At 47.5% G+C, this 17,985-nt stretch overlaps 1 protein-coding gene across 1 annotated transcript; it reads left to right on the top strand.

The window, feature by feature from the left end:
* The first annotated feature begins 511 nt into the window (after nt 1-511).
* Nucleotides 512-17,652, top strand: MEDAG (mesenteric estrogen dependent adipogenesis). The gene is made up of 5 exons (XM_036099660.2): nt 512-991; nt 10,934-11,043; nt 13,855-13,967; nt 14,394-14,679; nt 16,477-17,652. The coding sequence occupies exons 1-5, from the start codon at nt 714-716 to the stop codon at nt 16,599-16,601; spliced, it is 912 nt and encodes a 303-aa protein (XP_035955553.1). The 5' UTR covers nt 512-713; the 3' UTR covers nt 16,602-17,652.
* The last annotated feature ends 333 nt before the right edge of the window (nt 17,653-17,985 follow it).

The raw sequence follows: 17,985 nt of genomic DNA, 5'->3' as shown, positions 1-17,985 counted from the left end.
CACGTGCAGGAGAAGCAAGCCGAGGCAAAGAGATGAAATCCACGGTGGATTCACGAAGGCTTTATGGAAAAGTGACATGATGATCAGTGGAATTTCCACATGGAAACGGATCCAGGGAGAGGAGCGAAAATGCAGGGTATGGTGTGGAGAAAAAAAAAGAAAAGAAAAGTTAAAACAAGCTGGGAGGCCGTGGTGGGTAACTGACTCCACATCGGGGTGCAGAAGTCCGCACGGCCGGCAGACCCCTGGGCCCCAGGCGGGGAGAGCCGGGGAGAGGGACGTGCCACGCTCGCCTCGGTCCGCAGAGGTGTGGGGTCTAGCGCGCGGGTGTTTGCTCCCCTCTCCCCCGAGGCCAAGCGCAGCAGTCCCCCGGGCCGACCGTCCCCACCCCGGCCCCGGCGGTGTCGGCCAGGCGGGGGCGGGCCCGGGCCCGGGTGTGGAGCCGCGGACCCGAGGGGGATGAGTAACCCTCGGCGGCGAGCAGGCGCGGCCGGCCCCGAGCGTGCCAAGTTCCAGCCCGACGCGAGCTCGGCCCGGAGCATCCGGGGTCGTGCCCGAGGCCCGGGAGGGGCGGGCGGCCGCACCCAGGGCGGATAAAAGGGCGGCGCGGCGCGGGACCCGCTTTCTCCACGCCGGGCCTGCGGCGCTGCTCGCGGGCAGGCACCTGACGCCAGAGTCAGGCGCGCGAGGCCCTGGGCACCGCGGGCAGTGGCATGGCGGAGGTGGCGCCCGCGCCGGCCGCCCGGCCGAGCCTGACCTCCATCTCGTCGGGGGAGCTGCGCAGCCTGTGGACGTGCGACTGCGAGCTGGCCCTGCTGCCGCTGGCCCAGCTGCTGCGCCTGCAGCCCGGCGCCTTCCAGCTGCGCGGCGACCAGCTCGTGGTGTCCGGCCCCGGGGGACCCGCGGCGGCGCGCGGCGGCTTCAACGTCTTCGGCGACGGCCGCGTGCGCCTCGACGGGCAGCTCTACCGCCTCAGCAGCTACATCAAGAGGTGGGTGGCCTCGCCGGGTCCCCGCAGAGGCCTCCACCCCGCTGTCGTCCCCGGGAGCCCCGGGTGGCCCCGGTTTCCCGCCACCCCCCTCACCTCCTCCCCGTCCCCGCCGCCGGGACCCCCGCCCCCCCCTTCATGCCACTTCTAGGTTTGCCTCATTGCTAACGTCACCTGGAGGTGCACAGCTCCCCCAGCCCTGGCCTTTCTGCCCTTTGCACTGACATCTTGCAGCTGCCGCTTGAAGCCGCCCAGGAGGGCATCAGGGCAGGCGCGTGGCGTAGGGCTGGGTGGGGAGCTCGTAACCGGCGGGTGATTTTCCCTTTCTGGCTCCTTAACTGGGTCAGATGAGCTCAAATGGAGACACACCCTTCAGGGGGTGTTTGCAGAGGAGAGACTCACGCCCTGGCTTTGGATTTGTGGGGAGGGGAGAGGCTGCTCAATTCTGTATTACTGGCTTGATCCAGTGAGGAGACCCAGTGGAAAAGCGTGCAAAAGTTCAAAGTTTCCCGTCTTTGGCGTGCCTTCGTTTTCAAAAAATAATGAAATAAACCATGTCTGAGAAAGGAACAAAGCCTGGTATGAAGTCCAACGCAGGGCCATGTGGGCTGTGATGTGGGCAGGCGAGTTCTGGGAAAATAGGTCCAATGAGGGTAGCTTCCAGGATCCTGGCGCAGAGCTGGACCCAAACTTAATTTGATGGCGTGTGCCCAGGATGCTTAGCTGTTGTGGCCAAAGCGTCAGAAGCATTTCTTAGCAAACTTGCAGCCAGCAGGCTGTAGTCCATCTGAAGCAGGCTTTGATCATCATGGGATAAAGGAAGAGGGAGCTTCATGCTTGATTCTGCATGGCCTCATGCCTTGCAGAGGTCATCCTGTACTTGTGTGTGTGTGTGGGTATGTGTGGGGGGGGTGTCTTATACTTGTGCTGTGGAACGAACTGAGCTTCGGGAAGCGGGCAATGCAGTCTAGAGTTTGAATCAGAGCTGCGTAAGCTTGCCAGCTCTGAAGATATAAAGTCTTCACTACTGGGAATGACAGCAGTGCCGTGGTACCCTGTAGGTGGGATGGAACCAAAAAGGGCAAGCAAACAAAGTGAGATATTTAAAATGCCTTCCTCAAGGCTGCTGGGAAAAGCATTGCTTTTCCACACAAAGATAGTGAGGGCTTTGAATGCCTGAAAAACCATTCTGCCGCAAGAATTTCTCCCTTTCTTAGTGAAGAAAGTGCCCCCTCCCCATAAGCAGGGGATGATGGGAGGAACTGAGTTAGAAATCATATTTGCAAAGATTAAAAAAAAAAGTTAACCATTGTATTTGAAAACAGAGTATGAAAAATTAAAATGTCCAGAATTAATTGAAGCCATAGGTTAGGCTTTTGACAGACCCAGCTCCCTCGATCTTAGCAAGCAGTGCGGCGAAATTGAAAATGATGTTGGAGTCTGGTTATTAAATTCTCGCTTTGAACACCTCCTACACAAAAGACTATTAAACAGCAGTGGTCCCCTGGTAGTTTAGAGTCCAAAATAAACAATGACCAGACCAGAATGCAGTGAGGATGCAACAACAAGCTTCTCATTGTCAAAGTGGTTGAGTGAGGGCCTTTGGACCCTGGGACATAGCAAGGAGCATCTGAGACTAATCTGGGTGATAGAAGGGACGATCTTTCTCTCAGGGGACAATGCCGCGGCAGGGGAAGTAGGCTTTTATAGGTGGGTGTACAGTCCTGAAGGGTGAACCTGATCTGGATGGAGAGAGCCTTCTAGAAGGGAGGAAAGACTGGGTTGAGGGCAGCAGTGAGAGGTTTTGTCTTCATGGATCAGAAAGTGGGCGCACAGTCAGAATGCAGACATCAAAGTTGCCTCCTTAGATCTGCCAAATTTACCCAGTTGTCTTTGGCTTTGGGGATAGCATACAGCTTCCTCTCTCAGAACATTGCTCCAAAGCAGTGATTCATTCCCTCCATCCCTCCCTTCCTTCTCTTTCCTCCTCCCTCTCTCCCTTCCTTCCTTCTTTCCTTCCTTCCTTCCTTCCTTCCTTCCTTCCTTCCTTCCTTCCTTCCTTCCTTTCCTTCTTTCCTTCTGTAAGCTTTGGCCAGTTTTACTAAAGAAAAACTGCATGGTTTTCTTTTTACTAGTCTGTTCTGGCACAATTCTAAAGATGACAGAATCACCTGGATCAATGATAGCCAGCGTGCGTTATTTATTTTCGGCATGCTATGCCCCATTCAACATTATTGCCACTGCCATGCTGGAGAGCAGTTTTGGCCAACAGGGCACAGTACTCTCCTTCAGACTTCCTCGAGGTTGGGCCGTTGTTGTTGAGGATGACCAGTTTCGCTTTGCCTTGTCAGTCATCATAGTCGGCTTGTACCCCAGCACATACTTCTCACTTTTTATGTCCTGTTAGGACCTAGAGTTGATGGACTCCAGCAACTTTTTCATCTTTTCTGTGGCCACCATATTCCTACCTTAGGTGTGGGATGGCCTCCAACCAGGAACAGCTGCCAAGATGGCCAGGGAATGAGAAAGGCAAGCAATGATTGTTAATCATTTTAGACTAATAGAGCAGGCGCCCGGCTAGCTCAGTCGGTAGAGCATGAGACTCTTAGACTAATAGAGCTTTTGAGAATTTCTATAGACCATCTCCCCAGAGGTATATATATATGCACTAATGTTGCTGACCATCCAGGTAGTTTATGAGATACTTGGATCCAGGTTAAGGATCCTTGTTCTATTCATTAATTTAGTTCTGTTTTTTTTTTTTTTTTCTGGTTCAACAACTATTTTTGGTGTGGGTAAGCTTACAGTGTAAGCAGGATTTCCTTTTTAAGGCCTCAGAAACGTGTGCTGTGACTTTCATGAGGCCCTTTCCTCAGGAAGAGGCTTTGGGCTACTGACCCTGACATTCATGTGATTCACCCATTCAGACAATAAGAGGATGACAAGAGGATGGCTCAACTTACTCAGGTGTGTCATCTGATACTTGATCGTTTTAGAAATTCGTGCCTACTAAATAAACCTGAGGGAACCTGGGATGGAGCGGGGAGGTTTAGGGATGGCCACCAGGGCTGTAGAGCTCCTGAGAGCCTTCTCGAAAAATCTATTCTAAATTTGGGGGAGTGAATGGTAAGATCTTCCTTGTTATTTTTTTCTTTCAAGCTCAGAATTTCCATCTGTGTTATGAACAAAACCTGCTCGGGATGCCAGGGGTAAATAACCATTAACGCACACACGTTTTTTCCCTGTGACGCGATGCGGCCTCTTAGGGAGCTGTAGAGGCACGTGTTGGGCACGTAGGAACGCCATGCTTCTTCTCAGAGGTCTCCGAGCACGAGAGGATGTTGTTCGGTCATAATAACGGCAGCTGCTCAAGTTCACTCAAGTGGCAGGAATGGCACAAAGTAGTTCACAACTCTTACCTCACAAAAACTTACAAAGTTGGCACGATTGGTGTTTCCCTTCTTTTCCCAGGTGAGGAAATTAGGCCTCAGATTAAACAGGCTACCTTAACGAGGAGCTGGTGAGTCGTCGAACCAGCCAGGCCTTCCGAGTCGCCTTGGCTCGCGGTAAACCTCTGCTCTCAGCCTCGGAGCTGCAAGGATCTCCGCTTCCTGTAGACAGCAGCCGCCTTCTCACAAGTCTCCCGAGTCGACAAATGACTGGGATTACAGCAGACAGTACGCATCTCATATAATCAGGCCCACAGAGCAAGGAAATCCGGTGGCCGTGAGGAAGCCACTAAAAGCAGAGATGCGAGCTGCTCCTGCCCATAGGCTACCAGCTGTTAGATGGTGACGGGGACACCCGCCGGGAGCTCAGCCACCTGGGGCAGGGGCTGGAAAAGGGGCCCAGCTGAGGCGGAGTCAGGGCTGCAGCCTGGGGAGGTCTCCCCCGCCCCTGCCCCAGGGACTGTCGGGCTGTGTCTGCGGGCCCAGGCTCCCCTCTCCGAGGCAACCCGACTGGAGGCAGGAGGCATGTGACTGGTCCTCTGCCTTGATCCCGGTGTGAGTCTCAGATTTGGTGACCTGCCCAGGACAGCAGCCCCTCGCTAGGACGTGTGATGCTAGTGATGAAGTAACCATCCTTTATGTGTTGAGCTATAATTCGCATGGGATGCAGTCTAGAATCAGTGCGGACAAGCACGGGGGCCAGGACCAGACTGCCTCAGTTTGAATCCTGGTTCTGCAGCTTAGTAGCTGAAGGACTTGGAAGATGTCTTAATCTCCGTGAGTCAGTCTCCTCAGGGTGTAATGGAAATAATAGTAGCAACAGCCTTATAGGGTTGTTGTTCAGAATTTAAATTTATAAGGTCCTTAAAGCAGTTACTGGCACATATTGATCGCTTGACAAACGTTAGCCTATAATATCATTAAGCAGCCCCATAAGCCAAGTGCCTCACACACATTATCCTGTTAGCCACCTGATGGGGTACCGTTTGTTAGCCAGATCTTACAGGGGAGGAAATTAATCTCAGCAAAGCTAAAAAAAAAAAAAACTTGCTGAGGTCACAGAGACAGAAATTGAACCCAGATCTGATGATTCAAAAACCACGTGCCATTACTGCCTTCTTTCCTCAGGAGCCTTGCTCTGGACCTCCAGCCACACTCTGGTCCCCTTCTTACTCTCAGCTCACCTGGTCCCTGTCAGATGCTCCCTCTGCAGGCCCCAGCGCAGCCACCCCCCAGTCCCTGAGGCTCGGCTAACCCGTGATTACTGCTGGGGACGCCTCCCTCCTGCATTGGCCCACTTAATGGTGGGACCTTTGGCTGGACAGAACAATCCCTCTTGTCTGTCTCAGCTCAGGAAATGGTTCTAACTCCAGACCCCTCCTGCTTTGCTCTTTCTTATTTAAATAACCAGAACATAACACCTGAATGCAGAGAGCTCTGCATTTCTCTGGCATTTGTATGTTTGAATCATTAACTCCTTTGTAAGCCTCTTAATGGCAGGGACCATGTCTTCGATCAAACTTGAAATAAGCATGCAGTTCTCCCGGGGATCTTATTAAATCACAATTTTTGGGTTGAATAAGACCGGGGAGGAGCCCAGGACTCTGCAGTTTTACCAGCTCCTCGGTGATGTTAGTGCTGATGGTCGAGTGATCACGCTCTCAGCAACAAGGTTTTACCAGTCTATCATTTTATACTGAAATGGCGCATTTTCTTATGTCTTTCTAATAGACTAGATGCTCCTCGAAAGCAAGACTATTTCCTTTTGCTTTTTGTGTCCTCAGTGCCTAGCACACATGCTTCGTGTTTATTGCATGGAAAAGTGGATGCATGAATGCATCATTTCTGCCCCATGATGGGGGCAGGGAGCTGGAGTTGCGGTGGGGGGGGGGGCATGTACTGAGCATCAGTAACGAATGAATGAATGAATGAGTAGATGAACATGTGTGTCCTTGATTCGAATCACCAGACAGTAGAGTGATAAATCAGAAAATTTTGCTTAATTTCCCTAGAGTTGGGGCAGAAGGAGGGGAGGAAGTGAGAGAAAAGGAGCTGTCTGACAGCTCAGGTTGAGGCCCCACATAAAGCTGTCACGTTAACACTTGAAACACAGCAGGGCCCTCCCGCTTGCTCCCAAGGGCAGAGTACTTTTACTTAGTGTCACAGCGAAGGATTATGAAAGCCTAAGCAATTTCTGGGCCTTCTACACAAGGACTGTTCCATATGTGTTCCTCTTTTTCTGGGCTCCCTGCTCCATATTTTTTTAAATGAACACACACATGCACACACACACCCCCTCAGATGGAAGCCATAGGTTTGAATTCTTATTGGCCTCTGAGCATTAAAGCACCAGAGCCAAAGGAAATTTAGGGCAGCTTTGCAGATCGTGCCAGAAATGATGTGAAAGCTAAAGGAACCTCCAGAAAAAGGTAGGCATCTCAGAGGGGAATGATCTCTCAGCCATTCCAGATTTGCTAGAAGCAAAAATACAGTGTTTTTTTCTTGGTCTCATCTTCCAGGCATTGCCTTCACTAAGCTTTGCGTTAGCCTTCCGAACTGAAAAACGGAGGAAAGAAATTGGAGCAAGGAAGGAGAAACTCTTGCTCATGTATTTTTCAGATGCTCCTGTTGTCCTTTTTCCTGGTCACTCAGATGAACACAGCCCTGGTTGTGTGTCACGAGTCTATAGAACTTCACCCTATGGCCAGTAGAGTTGGCCAGGATTAAAGATACTAACCATGTTTGTTAAGCAGCTACTATGGGCCCCAGTACATATGTGTCCATTACTTGGGCTGCCCTGAATCCTCGCACAGAAGGAGATCCTGTTATATCCCTTCTACAGATGAGGGCACGGGTTCAGATAGGTGAAGTAACTCACTCAAGGTCACAGTGAATTGTGGCTCTGCGGCTGAGTTCACACAGCCAGTCAATTAGGGCATGAATTAGATCTTCTTATTTCGAATCACTAAGCATTGCATCACATTGGTCGGCCTTTCAATCTCTGGACTGAAGCCAGGCATAGAAAGTTTCAGCCTAGAAGCATTTTGGGGCCAGGGTAAAAGCAATGAAGACATGAGAATTTAAAGGAGCTATCTTAAACCCTTTGTTTTTTATCCTGAATAACTTCGGCAAATATAATAAACATCCAGCACACAGAAGCAGTATTTGCATTAGTAATTCAGAAATACGCATGATTAGAGATGAAATAACTAGTCCCTAAAGTAGTCTGGTAAGGCTCCTCTTAAAACCAGTGATTGAATGTCAGATACTTGAATACCTGTGGGACTTCACAACCAGGTCCTCAGTCTTTTTGTATTTTAGTGACTTACATATCCAAATTTTGTAAGAGTGAATTCCAAAGGAATGCTTGCATTTATTAATTTCACTGGAATTTGAAGGTGTTTAACAACTGTTCCATCACTGGTAGGCTGGCAATAATGAATTAAGAAGGTATTTCTTATTTGTGACCTGGTTTAAACAGAGAGTTCATTAAGTAGGGATCTTGTTACAATCTCTTGTCTGTAAATTCTGTTACAGAGCTCTCGTATAAAGAGCAGCATTTTCACACATCTGTGGCATCGTGATAACTGACATGCTCTGTGGTGATGTATACAGCCCTGTTAACATCCTAAAAGTGCCTCTAAATCATCAAAGGAAGATTAAATTATGTGGAGCATAGTTTTATTATTCAGGGCATCTTATTAAATTCGGACTCCAGAAAGGAGGACTCATGTATAGGTTATGCATTAAACTCAGTGTGTGGCTATCCAGAAGCCCCCCCCCCCCGTCTCCCCTGGCCCGGCCCCCCTTCTCTGATCATGAGAAACAACAACTCTTGGAGCCCCAAAGCATTCCACAAAACCTTCCACAGTATTTTGGGGAAAACTGATTACTTTCCCAACCAGCGGTCATTTCTAAATTGAGATTTTCATCCTTTTCCTATAAGCTGTGGATTTGTCAGAATAAAATCGATGGTCGCTCAGATTGGATGTTGACGGGTCTCAAAGGCAGAGGCAGGTACTGTGCTGTCATTTGCAACATCAGAATAGTAATTGGGATGGCAGATTTTCCAGACGCGCTGTACATCAATGCCGTGTGCATGCCCTAGAGAATGACACTCAGACCATGGATATTGAGAGCAGAGGCGTCACCCTGAGGAAAATATGAAATGTTTAAGTGACTATAAATTAACTCCATGGCAAACAAGGCAGGAGAATATGAAAATCTGCCTTGGATGGGTCACAGGTGGCCCCTGACTCTGCCCCAGCATCACGCATCTATCTTGTTGATGTTTACTCCGATCGGAACTGTCCTTTTTTCTTCCATGGCTACAAGGGTTTTCTTCCATTTTTCGTCCTCGGCACCTCTCCCCACACCCCCTGTAACCACAGATCTCGCTGGCTCTCCGAAGCCTCTGCCAGGCCACTCTTGTTTGCCCGTGCCAGGTCCTGGATGGCAGAGGGGCTGGGAGGACATAGGGAACCCCTGTACTGCCACCCTCTATCCCAGCCCCACCTCGCAGGTCCTGAGCCCCTCCGGTGTGATAAAACATGTGCGATGACTATCTGGTGCCCAGCGCATAATCAGTGCCCGATTATGAGTGAATGAATGAACGGGAGCAAATGAACTCCGCAAATGGCAATTCCCTTTCTCCCTTCTCTTTTGCTTCCTTTTTTTAGTGCCTTTTGGCTGCTGGTCATCTGGGACAAAAAGGAACAGGAACACTTTCTCCCTGCTGGTATGGAACACAAGGGCCACTCACTCTCCTTCGGGTGCCCCACCTCTCCCCATTCTCACTGGGCACTGTGCTGCTCAGGTGAGCGGGACGACAGAAGAACCATATAGAAATCCCTGGTCTGCATTATCTTCCTCAGTCCATTCCCTTGTTATTCCCACTAGTCCCCCACCCCTTCTCCCCGACTCCTGCCCTCCTCACCCCACTCCTGAGGGTCAACACCTGCACCCCCTTCCCTCCCCTGGAACACACCCGCCCTGCATTCCCTTCCCCACCCCAGGACAAGCCCCCTGACCACCCCCGGTGCCCCTGGCATGGGAAGCCGAGAGTACATTAAAAGCCTGGTGAAATACAAGGCAGGAAGCCTTTTAGAGGCTCCATCAGGGGTCAGGTTTTAAAAGCTCTTGAAATCAGGCCTGACAATCACAGGAAAAAGATAATGATACAGATTTCTAAGAAGCCAAGCTGGGAGACAGACAAGCTGAAGCTGTGTTTTTCTGCCTTGGGGATAGATATTCTCCCACGTGCTCACAAACCATGCCCCGGTCCGGGTCTCGTGTGCCGGCCCCTCTGAGTGGGTTGTGGGAAGTGGGATGGGGCAGGAGGCCGAAAGGACTGCGTGGTCGCAGCTCCCTGCCGCGGAGATCCCTCCAAGGCTGTGATTTTCATGTCAGGCACTGGACAGACAACAAGCCAGAGAGAAACACTCGCGCTGTCTCTGCCCGTGACTAGATGTAAGAAGCAAACACACCTCAGCACAGCAAAAGTAGCCCGTGCTGTCAGCCAGGTCAGCCATTCACTCCATGCAGATGCACACAGCTGTGCCCGTCAATGGGGACCCAGGTCTGTGTTGGCGAGGGATTGTGGCAGGTGCCTCCTCCAGCCTGCTCGATGCCATTCTGCCTGCCTGCGTCCACGTGGTCTCTGAGCTTGGGTGTGGATAGGAAATTAGCCATCTTCTTGAGGGAAGCCGATTTGCACTTCAATCTGTCTTTTTCTCACCAATGCAGGTAGAAAGACTACTTGGAAAATTCATAGACTAGGGGGAGAAAGCTGGCATGCTGGATGACAGAGTCAAAATGCGAAAAAGAACTCCCCAGGCTGGAATAATGAATGAAAACCAAGGAGGCTAAGTCGAATAGGGTCATGGGCAAAAATCCAACATTAGTGTGGTCTTTTTTTTTTTTTTTATTGCACAAAGCTCAGGGGCAGGGAGATATGAATTAGTTCATATGACTATTGGTTGATTGTGTAATCTACAGGGGGGCTGGGATCTTATCTTGGGATTAGAGAAGGGAGGAGGGGAGGAGAAGAAAAGGAAAATTTCAGACCCACCAGTTTGGCAGGATGACTGGAGTAGACCCAGCTTATCCCCCTCGTTGAGTGTAATTCCTTTTCAATCTGGACAGACACAGAGCTCTTATTGCTCCAAATTAACTCTTATAGCCCAAAAAATAGATGGTACTGGCCCTAAGTTGTGAGGGCTGCCCCTGAGAGCCAAGCATTGGTGCCAGGCCACCCCAAAGACCACAGCCATCTTACGGTTGTGTCCCGATCTCTCATCAGACTAGGGAGGGGATTTATTTATATGTTATAAAATATGACTCCCTCCATAGGACACATTTTAGGCGACTTCCCTCACGAGATCTGTGGATGTGGCAGGCACCTGTCCAGGACATCCTCCTCCTGGATATATATACCCTCCTAAACCCTAGATAGGAGGGTATATTACATTTACAATTATCTCTGCTTTTTCCATAGATATGTGGAACTGACCAACTACTGCGATTATAAAGACTACAGGGAAACTATACTGAGCAAACCAATGCTGTTCTTTGTTAATGTACAGACCAAAAAAGACACCTCCAAAGGTAGGTATATAAATATTTTTGGTTGGATCCTGCCTCCTGAGGCTGTGGGCTGTGGCACGCCAATGAGGTAGAAATTGTGCACGGGGTAAGCAGGGTGGGTGTCAGCTGTGACAAGGCCGGGAGCGAGGAGGAGCCGGGAGGGAGGAGGGGCTTGGAGCGTTAGACCACCTGAAGCACAGCACAAGCCTGCAGAACCCCTCAGTGATCTGAGGGCAGAGCCCTCTGTTTCAGGGTTTTGTCTTCACTTCCCGTCTAGGCAGGAAGTGCTATTGTGTTCCGAGTTGGCCGGGCTTGAAAAAATGGCTGGGATGATGGTGATGATCTGTAATACTGTCTACCACATACCAATTGCTTACATATGTATGTGAGGCGTACTCCTGTGTCATTAATTGACACAACAGCCCTGTAGGGCTTTCGTCCAAATGGGAAGAGTTTTGAGCATGAAAGTAGGGACTATTAATAATTATGCTGGGACTGAGGTATAAACGGGCACTGACCCAGGGGAAATAGGATACATAGTCATCCTACCTATGAGGTGCTTATACCCATTTTATAGATAAGGAAACTAAGGTAAAGAAATAATAACAGCTGTAGATGCTTTTATGTTTCACGCTATGGCCTTCAAATTTCAATTTTAGGGGTATCTCTTTATCGCTTCTTCCAAGAAATCAGATTAACTGCTAACAACTCTATTAATTCCAGTTCTGATATGAAAATATTTCCATTTTCCCTTTTTCCTGCTCCATGTTATGTGGGGAAAGTAACGGGCATCATGCTCTGGGATAGAGGCAGAATTTCTTAATTCTCCTTCCAGATAGCATTCTTAAAATGAGTCCAAGGTAATAAGAAACGATCTACAAATTCCAAATAGACTTTCTCAAACATTCATTCTCATTCAGATTCGTGGAGCTGATTCTCTGTTCATTTCATTCAGAATCATTCAGATTCTCTGCTCACTTAATAATTCAGTCGCAATGCTCTCTCGGCAGGAAGGGCTGGGAGCAGAATACAAGGTAACAAGCCGTGCTTGTTAGAGCATCTGAGCCCCTGATGTTATTTGGCTTGATGATGACCGGAAAGCTGGAGAGTTCTCCAGGAATGTAATTCACAGACATATCAAGTACACCTCCTGCGTCGATCTCTCAGGAGGAAATCTTAAGAAAGAATAAGAGACCTCTCCATTTTAGCATTTTAATGAAAGTGCAGGGAATGGTACAGGAAGTATTTGTGGATTCGCAGGTGGCCTACAAAAGGTACACAGTTGTATGACAGCTATCGTGGAAGGAGGTACAGAAACCCAGTGCTGCGTAATTGTGAGGAAAACCATGAACTAAAGAGCTTCTATGATACAGAAGCTTAAGATGGTCAAGTTTAAATTATGAAAATTTTAAGTAAGGTAACACGTCCAACCTTGCTGCTAAACGGCACTTTTGTGCAAGTTAGAAAAAAGCCACCAGTGACTCAACACAATTTACTAATCCTTTGCTGAAGTTTGTCGTAACAACTATACAAATAGACGATGTCTATGAATGTCAATGGCATCCTCTTGAGTTGTGCAGTGCATAACCTGCCCAATCAGCACAATTGTAGAGTGTGGTAGCCCTTAGTATCTAATGAACCTAAAGATCTTAGTTTTGTTTATGTGAAAGTTAATTCAAGGTATCAAATAGCTTGCTTGCTTTATCTCTTACCTCAAAGAGCATATAAGGTAATTTATATTTAAAGTGCCCCCCCAAAATGGTAATTTGGGAGAAAGGAAACAGGGGTAGAAAAAATAAGATGAATAAGTGTAGTGCAAAAATTAGCTCAATATGTATTCCTCAGGGATGTAAGACTCATTACTGGTAGACCACAGGTTTGTCTCTCAAAGCCTATGCAAAATGCTCAGTTCTCAAAATCACATAATGGCTGGTCCATGGCCTTTAAACAGAGAGTGACCATCTATGTTACATGTCCGTCTAGAAAAAAAATGCTTGACTAATTAAAGCCATGGAGCTTGATTCTGGGGCCTGGAAAAGTTAAGAAACTCTTGGTTTATAATATTTCAAATTTCCTAATGAGCAAGCAACCCTCTCTTTGCTTAGATTATATAGAATCAGACAGAATTGGACATAAGGAATTAAAAGAAACAAAGAAAGAAAAAAAAACCCCAAATCAAACCACCACCACCATCAACAAAACAACTGTCTGCCTGGGCAGAGACGTGGTATTGTTTAAACAATGGGAAGGACTTCTCCTGCTGGGGACAGTGTTGGGGTGCGGTGTGGAGGAGACTCAATCTCAAATTGTCTTGATCCTTAGAACCCTGGACTAGCCCTTTGGCAGAATGCATGCCAGGTCTTTGGGGAAGGATGAGGAGAGACGGGTGATGGGGGGAGAAGGCCTGGGGCAGCTTCCTTCCCTGGACTTGGCTGATGTTCTGCTTTGCAAATGAGGAAATGTTGGTGAGAGCCAAATCACTGTTTAACCATCCAGCAAGGCTGTTTTGACTTTAGCCCCCCATGCTGGACCCATGCCCTGGGACTCAGTTCTCATCTGTGATCATTAGGATGACAAAGTGCACTTAGGGGAGCTGATTTCCTAACCAGCTATTACAGTATCCCAGAGCTTCCTTCATATCTACAAAATTCTCAGGAACATTTCTAGAAATCTGGTTAGGCTTTGCAGTGAGGGTCTGAGGGAGCCTTGAGGGACGTTACAAATGAATAAAATCTCCCAATAAGGTCCGAATCACTGCTTTATCAAATGCTAAGAGGTATGTTTATGTCACACATGCACACTTCTATTTGAATTCTGCTTCCTAATTTCTAGAAAGAACATACGCATTTCTTGTGAACACAAGGCACCCCAAAATAAGAAGACAGATAGAGCAAGGGATGGACATGGTCATCTCCTCAGTGATTGGAGAAAGCTACCGGCTTCAGGTAAGCTTTGGTCAATATGAATCCAGGGCTGCTAACCACATAGAAAGGGGTCTGTGCATTTCATGCAAGGCCGAGTCCCTAGAGCTTAATTATAACCAGACACATAGATTTTCTATTGTTTCATTATCACTACCAATAAAATGTACTTGGTTTCTAGCAACTGATCTAGAAACAATAAATGTCAATTTGACCACACAGTTCAAGGGCTTTGGATGGCTAGGATGCAAATGCAAAGGTCTATTTTAAAAAACGAAAGCCAACTGTTTAAAAATATCTGTCAGAAGGAAAAAGAAATAAGGGGTGTGGCATCTTGGATATTCGGACTGTTGTTAATTCAATGCTATAATTCCATAGTAATATATAATTCTGTAATATAACATTATAGTTATATCCATGACATTAATTAAATGCTTCTCTCTCTTTCAGTTTGACTTTCAAGAGGCAGTAAAAAATTTTTTCCCTCCAGGAAATGGGGTGGTTAACAGAGAAAATTTGAGCTTTGTGTATGAATTCAAAGCTGATGCTTTATTTGATTTCTTCTATTGGTTTGGGCTCAGCAATTCCACTGTAAAGGTTAAAGGAAAAGTTCTGAATTTGTCAAGTACAAGCCCAGAAAAGAAGGAGACAATTAAATTATTTCTGGAAAAAATGAGTGAACCTTTAATCCGAAGGAGCAGTTTCTCTGACCGAAAATTCAGTGTAACTTCCAGAGGTATGTTAAAAATTCCCAAATACCTGAGGAAGGTAGTTAAATAAAAGGGTAGAATAATATCACGGGAGTGGAAAGTCAATTAACTGAAAAAGAAAGGCCTCTTGATAAAGGGGAAATATAATATCACATAATTCAGAAAGTAAGAAGCAAGAAATGTTTACTACTAAGAAGAAATACGGTGACTTTTCTTTTTAGGCTCCTTAAAGTTTTCTGACACAGCAGTTATAATGTGCAGCAAACCCAGAATATAATTTTAAAATATATTATTCATTTAAATACATATTACTACTCATTTAAATATTAACAATAATTTAAATATTAGGAAAGAATGATGCTTTCCTGATGGGCACATTCAAGGCAACAGAATGTTAACAGTGTCAGCTGGGGGAGGACTGTACATGGTCAAGATATCTATCTTTAAAAATATGTGAAAGGGTTCTCCAGAGTTTATAAGACCACAAAAGAACAAATCTGGAGAACGCTTTACCTAACAGATTTTAATCTAGATTTGAATATCCAGTGCCTCCTCCCCAGGAGTTGGTGAGACTTTTCAGTCTGCTTGCGGCTAAGGCAGATGACATCCATCAGGTCTTGTCTGGATTTGCCTTCTGCTGAGCCATTCTCCTGTCCCATGCTAGTCTGGGCTGGAAAGAAACTTCCTTGAACCAGGACTCTTGCTGCCAATTGCAAGAAGAAAAGACACAAACAAAGACAAACAGAATCACACCAATCTCTATGAACCTGCAGTTTAAAAAATGTTCAGATGTAAAAAACAGAGTCTTGATTAATTCTATTTAATGAAAGTTGCTTTCTTCCAATGTTTATAGCAAAAGTGCTTACTCTTAAGTATTTCTTATCCTGGAAGGAGTCCCCACTCCTGCGCATGCGCGTGCTCTCCCTCACCCTCCTACTCCTCCTTCCTCTTTCCCCTCTTCCCCCTGCCCCCTCTTTCTCTGTCTCTCTTCCTCTTCCTCCTCCCTTGCTCCTCTGCCACCACCCTTTCTGTCTTTCCTTCTCTGTCTCCTCCTTTCCAGCTCCCTCCCTCCGCCTCTCCCTCCCTGTCTCTTTGGCCTTCTCTGTCTGGGTGTTCCTTACAAAGATGCTTTGTGCTTTGCCCCACTGCAGGCACGTGGGCCCTTGCTGCAGCCCCGGGTGCCTGGTTCCTCCTGTGACTCCCCTCCAACCCCACCCTGGCCTCGGCAGCCTGTAGGGGTGGGGGTTTCTGTCGCACATCCGTCCCCCTTTCCGTCTGTGTGTGGCTCCCTGGGATGTCCACTGCCATCCAGGGGACACCGAGGGGCATGGGAAGTTGGGCAGCGCTTCCTTGCAAGTTTGCTAGGAGCCAGGCCTGGGGCCACTTGCACTCCAGAGCAGTGGGGAGGGATTCTTCCAGGCCTCCTGAGCCTTCATTATGCACCACAGGTGGCCCAGCCAGGACGCATCCTCTGCCCTGGCGTCCACTGGCTCTGCCCTGGTGAATCGGCCCGGCTCTGTCCACCTCGCCGAAACAGACTTCTGTCCTAGGCCCCTGGGCCCCAGCTCTGGGCCTTTTGTCACAAGTGGGAAAACTGCGCATCTACTCCGTCCCGTGGAAAAGCACATGGTCCATGTCCTGCTGGTAGACAAACAGCCAGAAAAAACTCTTCAGCTTTCTGAGTTTTTTTCTGAGGAAGTCAGGAGTCTCCACTAATTATCGAAATGGTTACGTTGTATGTTGTAGGAGTTTTAAGCCACTGTTGTTTGTTTTGTTCTTGTTTTTCCAGTGATGATAATAATGTGCCTTGTTACTTCCCTCAGGTTCATTAGATGAAGTTTTCAACTGCAATCTGTCACCCAGATCATCTCTGACTGAGGTTCTTTTGGCAGAATTGCCGTTTCCAAGCGTTCTGGAATCTGAAGAGACACCCGACCAATTTATCTGATTGGATTGAACATGTTGTGGTCACTGCTACCCGCCAGGCAGGCCTGTTGGAGGACAGAAGGCTGAGGGGAGGCGAGAGGCAGTGGGAGGCGGGCACTTCCACCTGCTTGTCAACCCCTCTGCTCCCACAGAGGGCTCCTATCTTCCATTTCCTGGGCCACGCCCTGGCAGGCCCATTGCAGCTGACTTCAGACAGGGAGGGCTTTGGCCGGATGGCCTCTCCTTGTAACACTTCTCCAAAGAGGCCGAGGGAGCAGCAGAGTCCTGCCGGGCTGAACGCTTTGCTTAGTATCCTGGCGTCCTGGGAGCTCCCCTGGCAGCCTTTGAGCATTCACTCTCCATACTGCGTAAGTCAGTGGCCCTCTGCTTGGGACCTCCTTGTCTGAACCCAAACCCAGCAAGCAGGTGATTAGCAGTGCTGTTTTCTTGCAAACATGGCTTACAAAACGCCTAGGACATTTTTCACTGGAAGACAGGTAGGTTTCTCATCCTTAGGAGGAACATTCTAGTAAGGGGTGCCGGAGGATTGGCCAGGTTGAGAGGACAGTGACCTTGCCACCCACTGCCTGAAATTTGAGCTGCCTTGCTGATCTCTCTCATCAAAGTGGCCTGCGTGGAAAGTGGCCAGGTGATGTGGTACCAAACAGTGACAGGGGAAAGATAATGTACAGGGCAGGATCCTCTATTTGGAAACACATTAAGTCAGTTGGGTACTTTAAATAAGCTTTAAGCCATCCTAACACTGAAAGCAAAATAGAAAAGCTATAACATGACCATAATACACTGTTACATCAATACATTTTTCATATCATAGCTACAATGGAATTCTTCAAAAAGAAAAAAAAATTCTATTTACATATAAAAACCTGCATGAACGAGTCACTACATATGCTTATTATGAGGAAGATTTATGGGTCCTGAGTATAATTTTTCTATCCTTTTTAAACAACTTCCTGTATTATACATTTTGATAGCACTACTGATTGTCCCTTCATTTATATTGATATGTTGGGTACTCTATTTGTGCAATTAAAACTTTTCTTAGCATTCAACATGGAATCAATTAAATTTGTGACCAAGCGTGTATGTGTGATCTTGCCATTGTGCTTTGCAGGTGGTATATTTGCCTTGTAACTTACTAAATGACAATTAGAATTGTGGTTTTCTCAGCTACTTTCTCAAGAAGGGCTTTTTGAAGAACGGTCTCCAAAGCATTTGGAGAAAAGAAAAAGAATTTGATACTGATCTTTCACAAAAGGAAAAAAAGTTCCTTAATAACAGAAGAGGCTACACATTTGTTATTCAACTCAGTGCAAAATGAAGAGGGTTCACAATAAAATAAGTTTTATACCGGTGCAAACAAACCTTAGATGGATATCAAATAT

The sequence above is a fragment of the Halichoerus grypus genome, chromosome 4, assembly GCF_964656455.1.
Source record: "Halichoerus grypus chromosome 4, mHalGry1.hap1.1, whole genome shotgun sequence".
NCBI classification, from domain to species: Eukaryota; Metazoa; Chordata; class Mammalia; order Carnivora; family Phocidae; genus Halichoerus; species Halichoerus grypus.
Note: the sequence above shows the minus strand (reverse complement) of the source record. Positions and strands in the feature narration are given on the sequence as shown.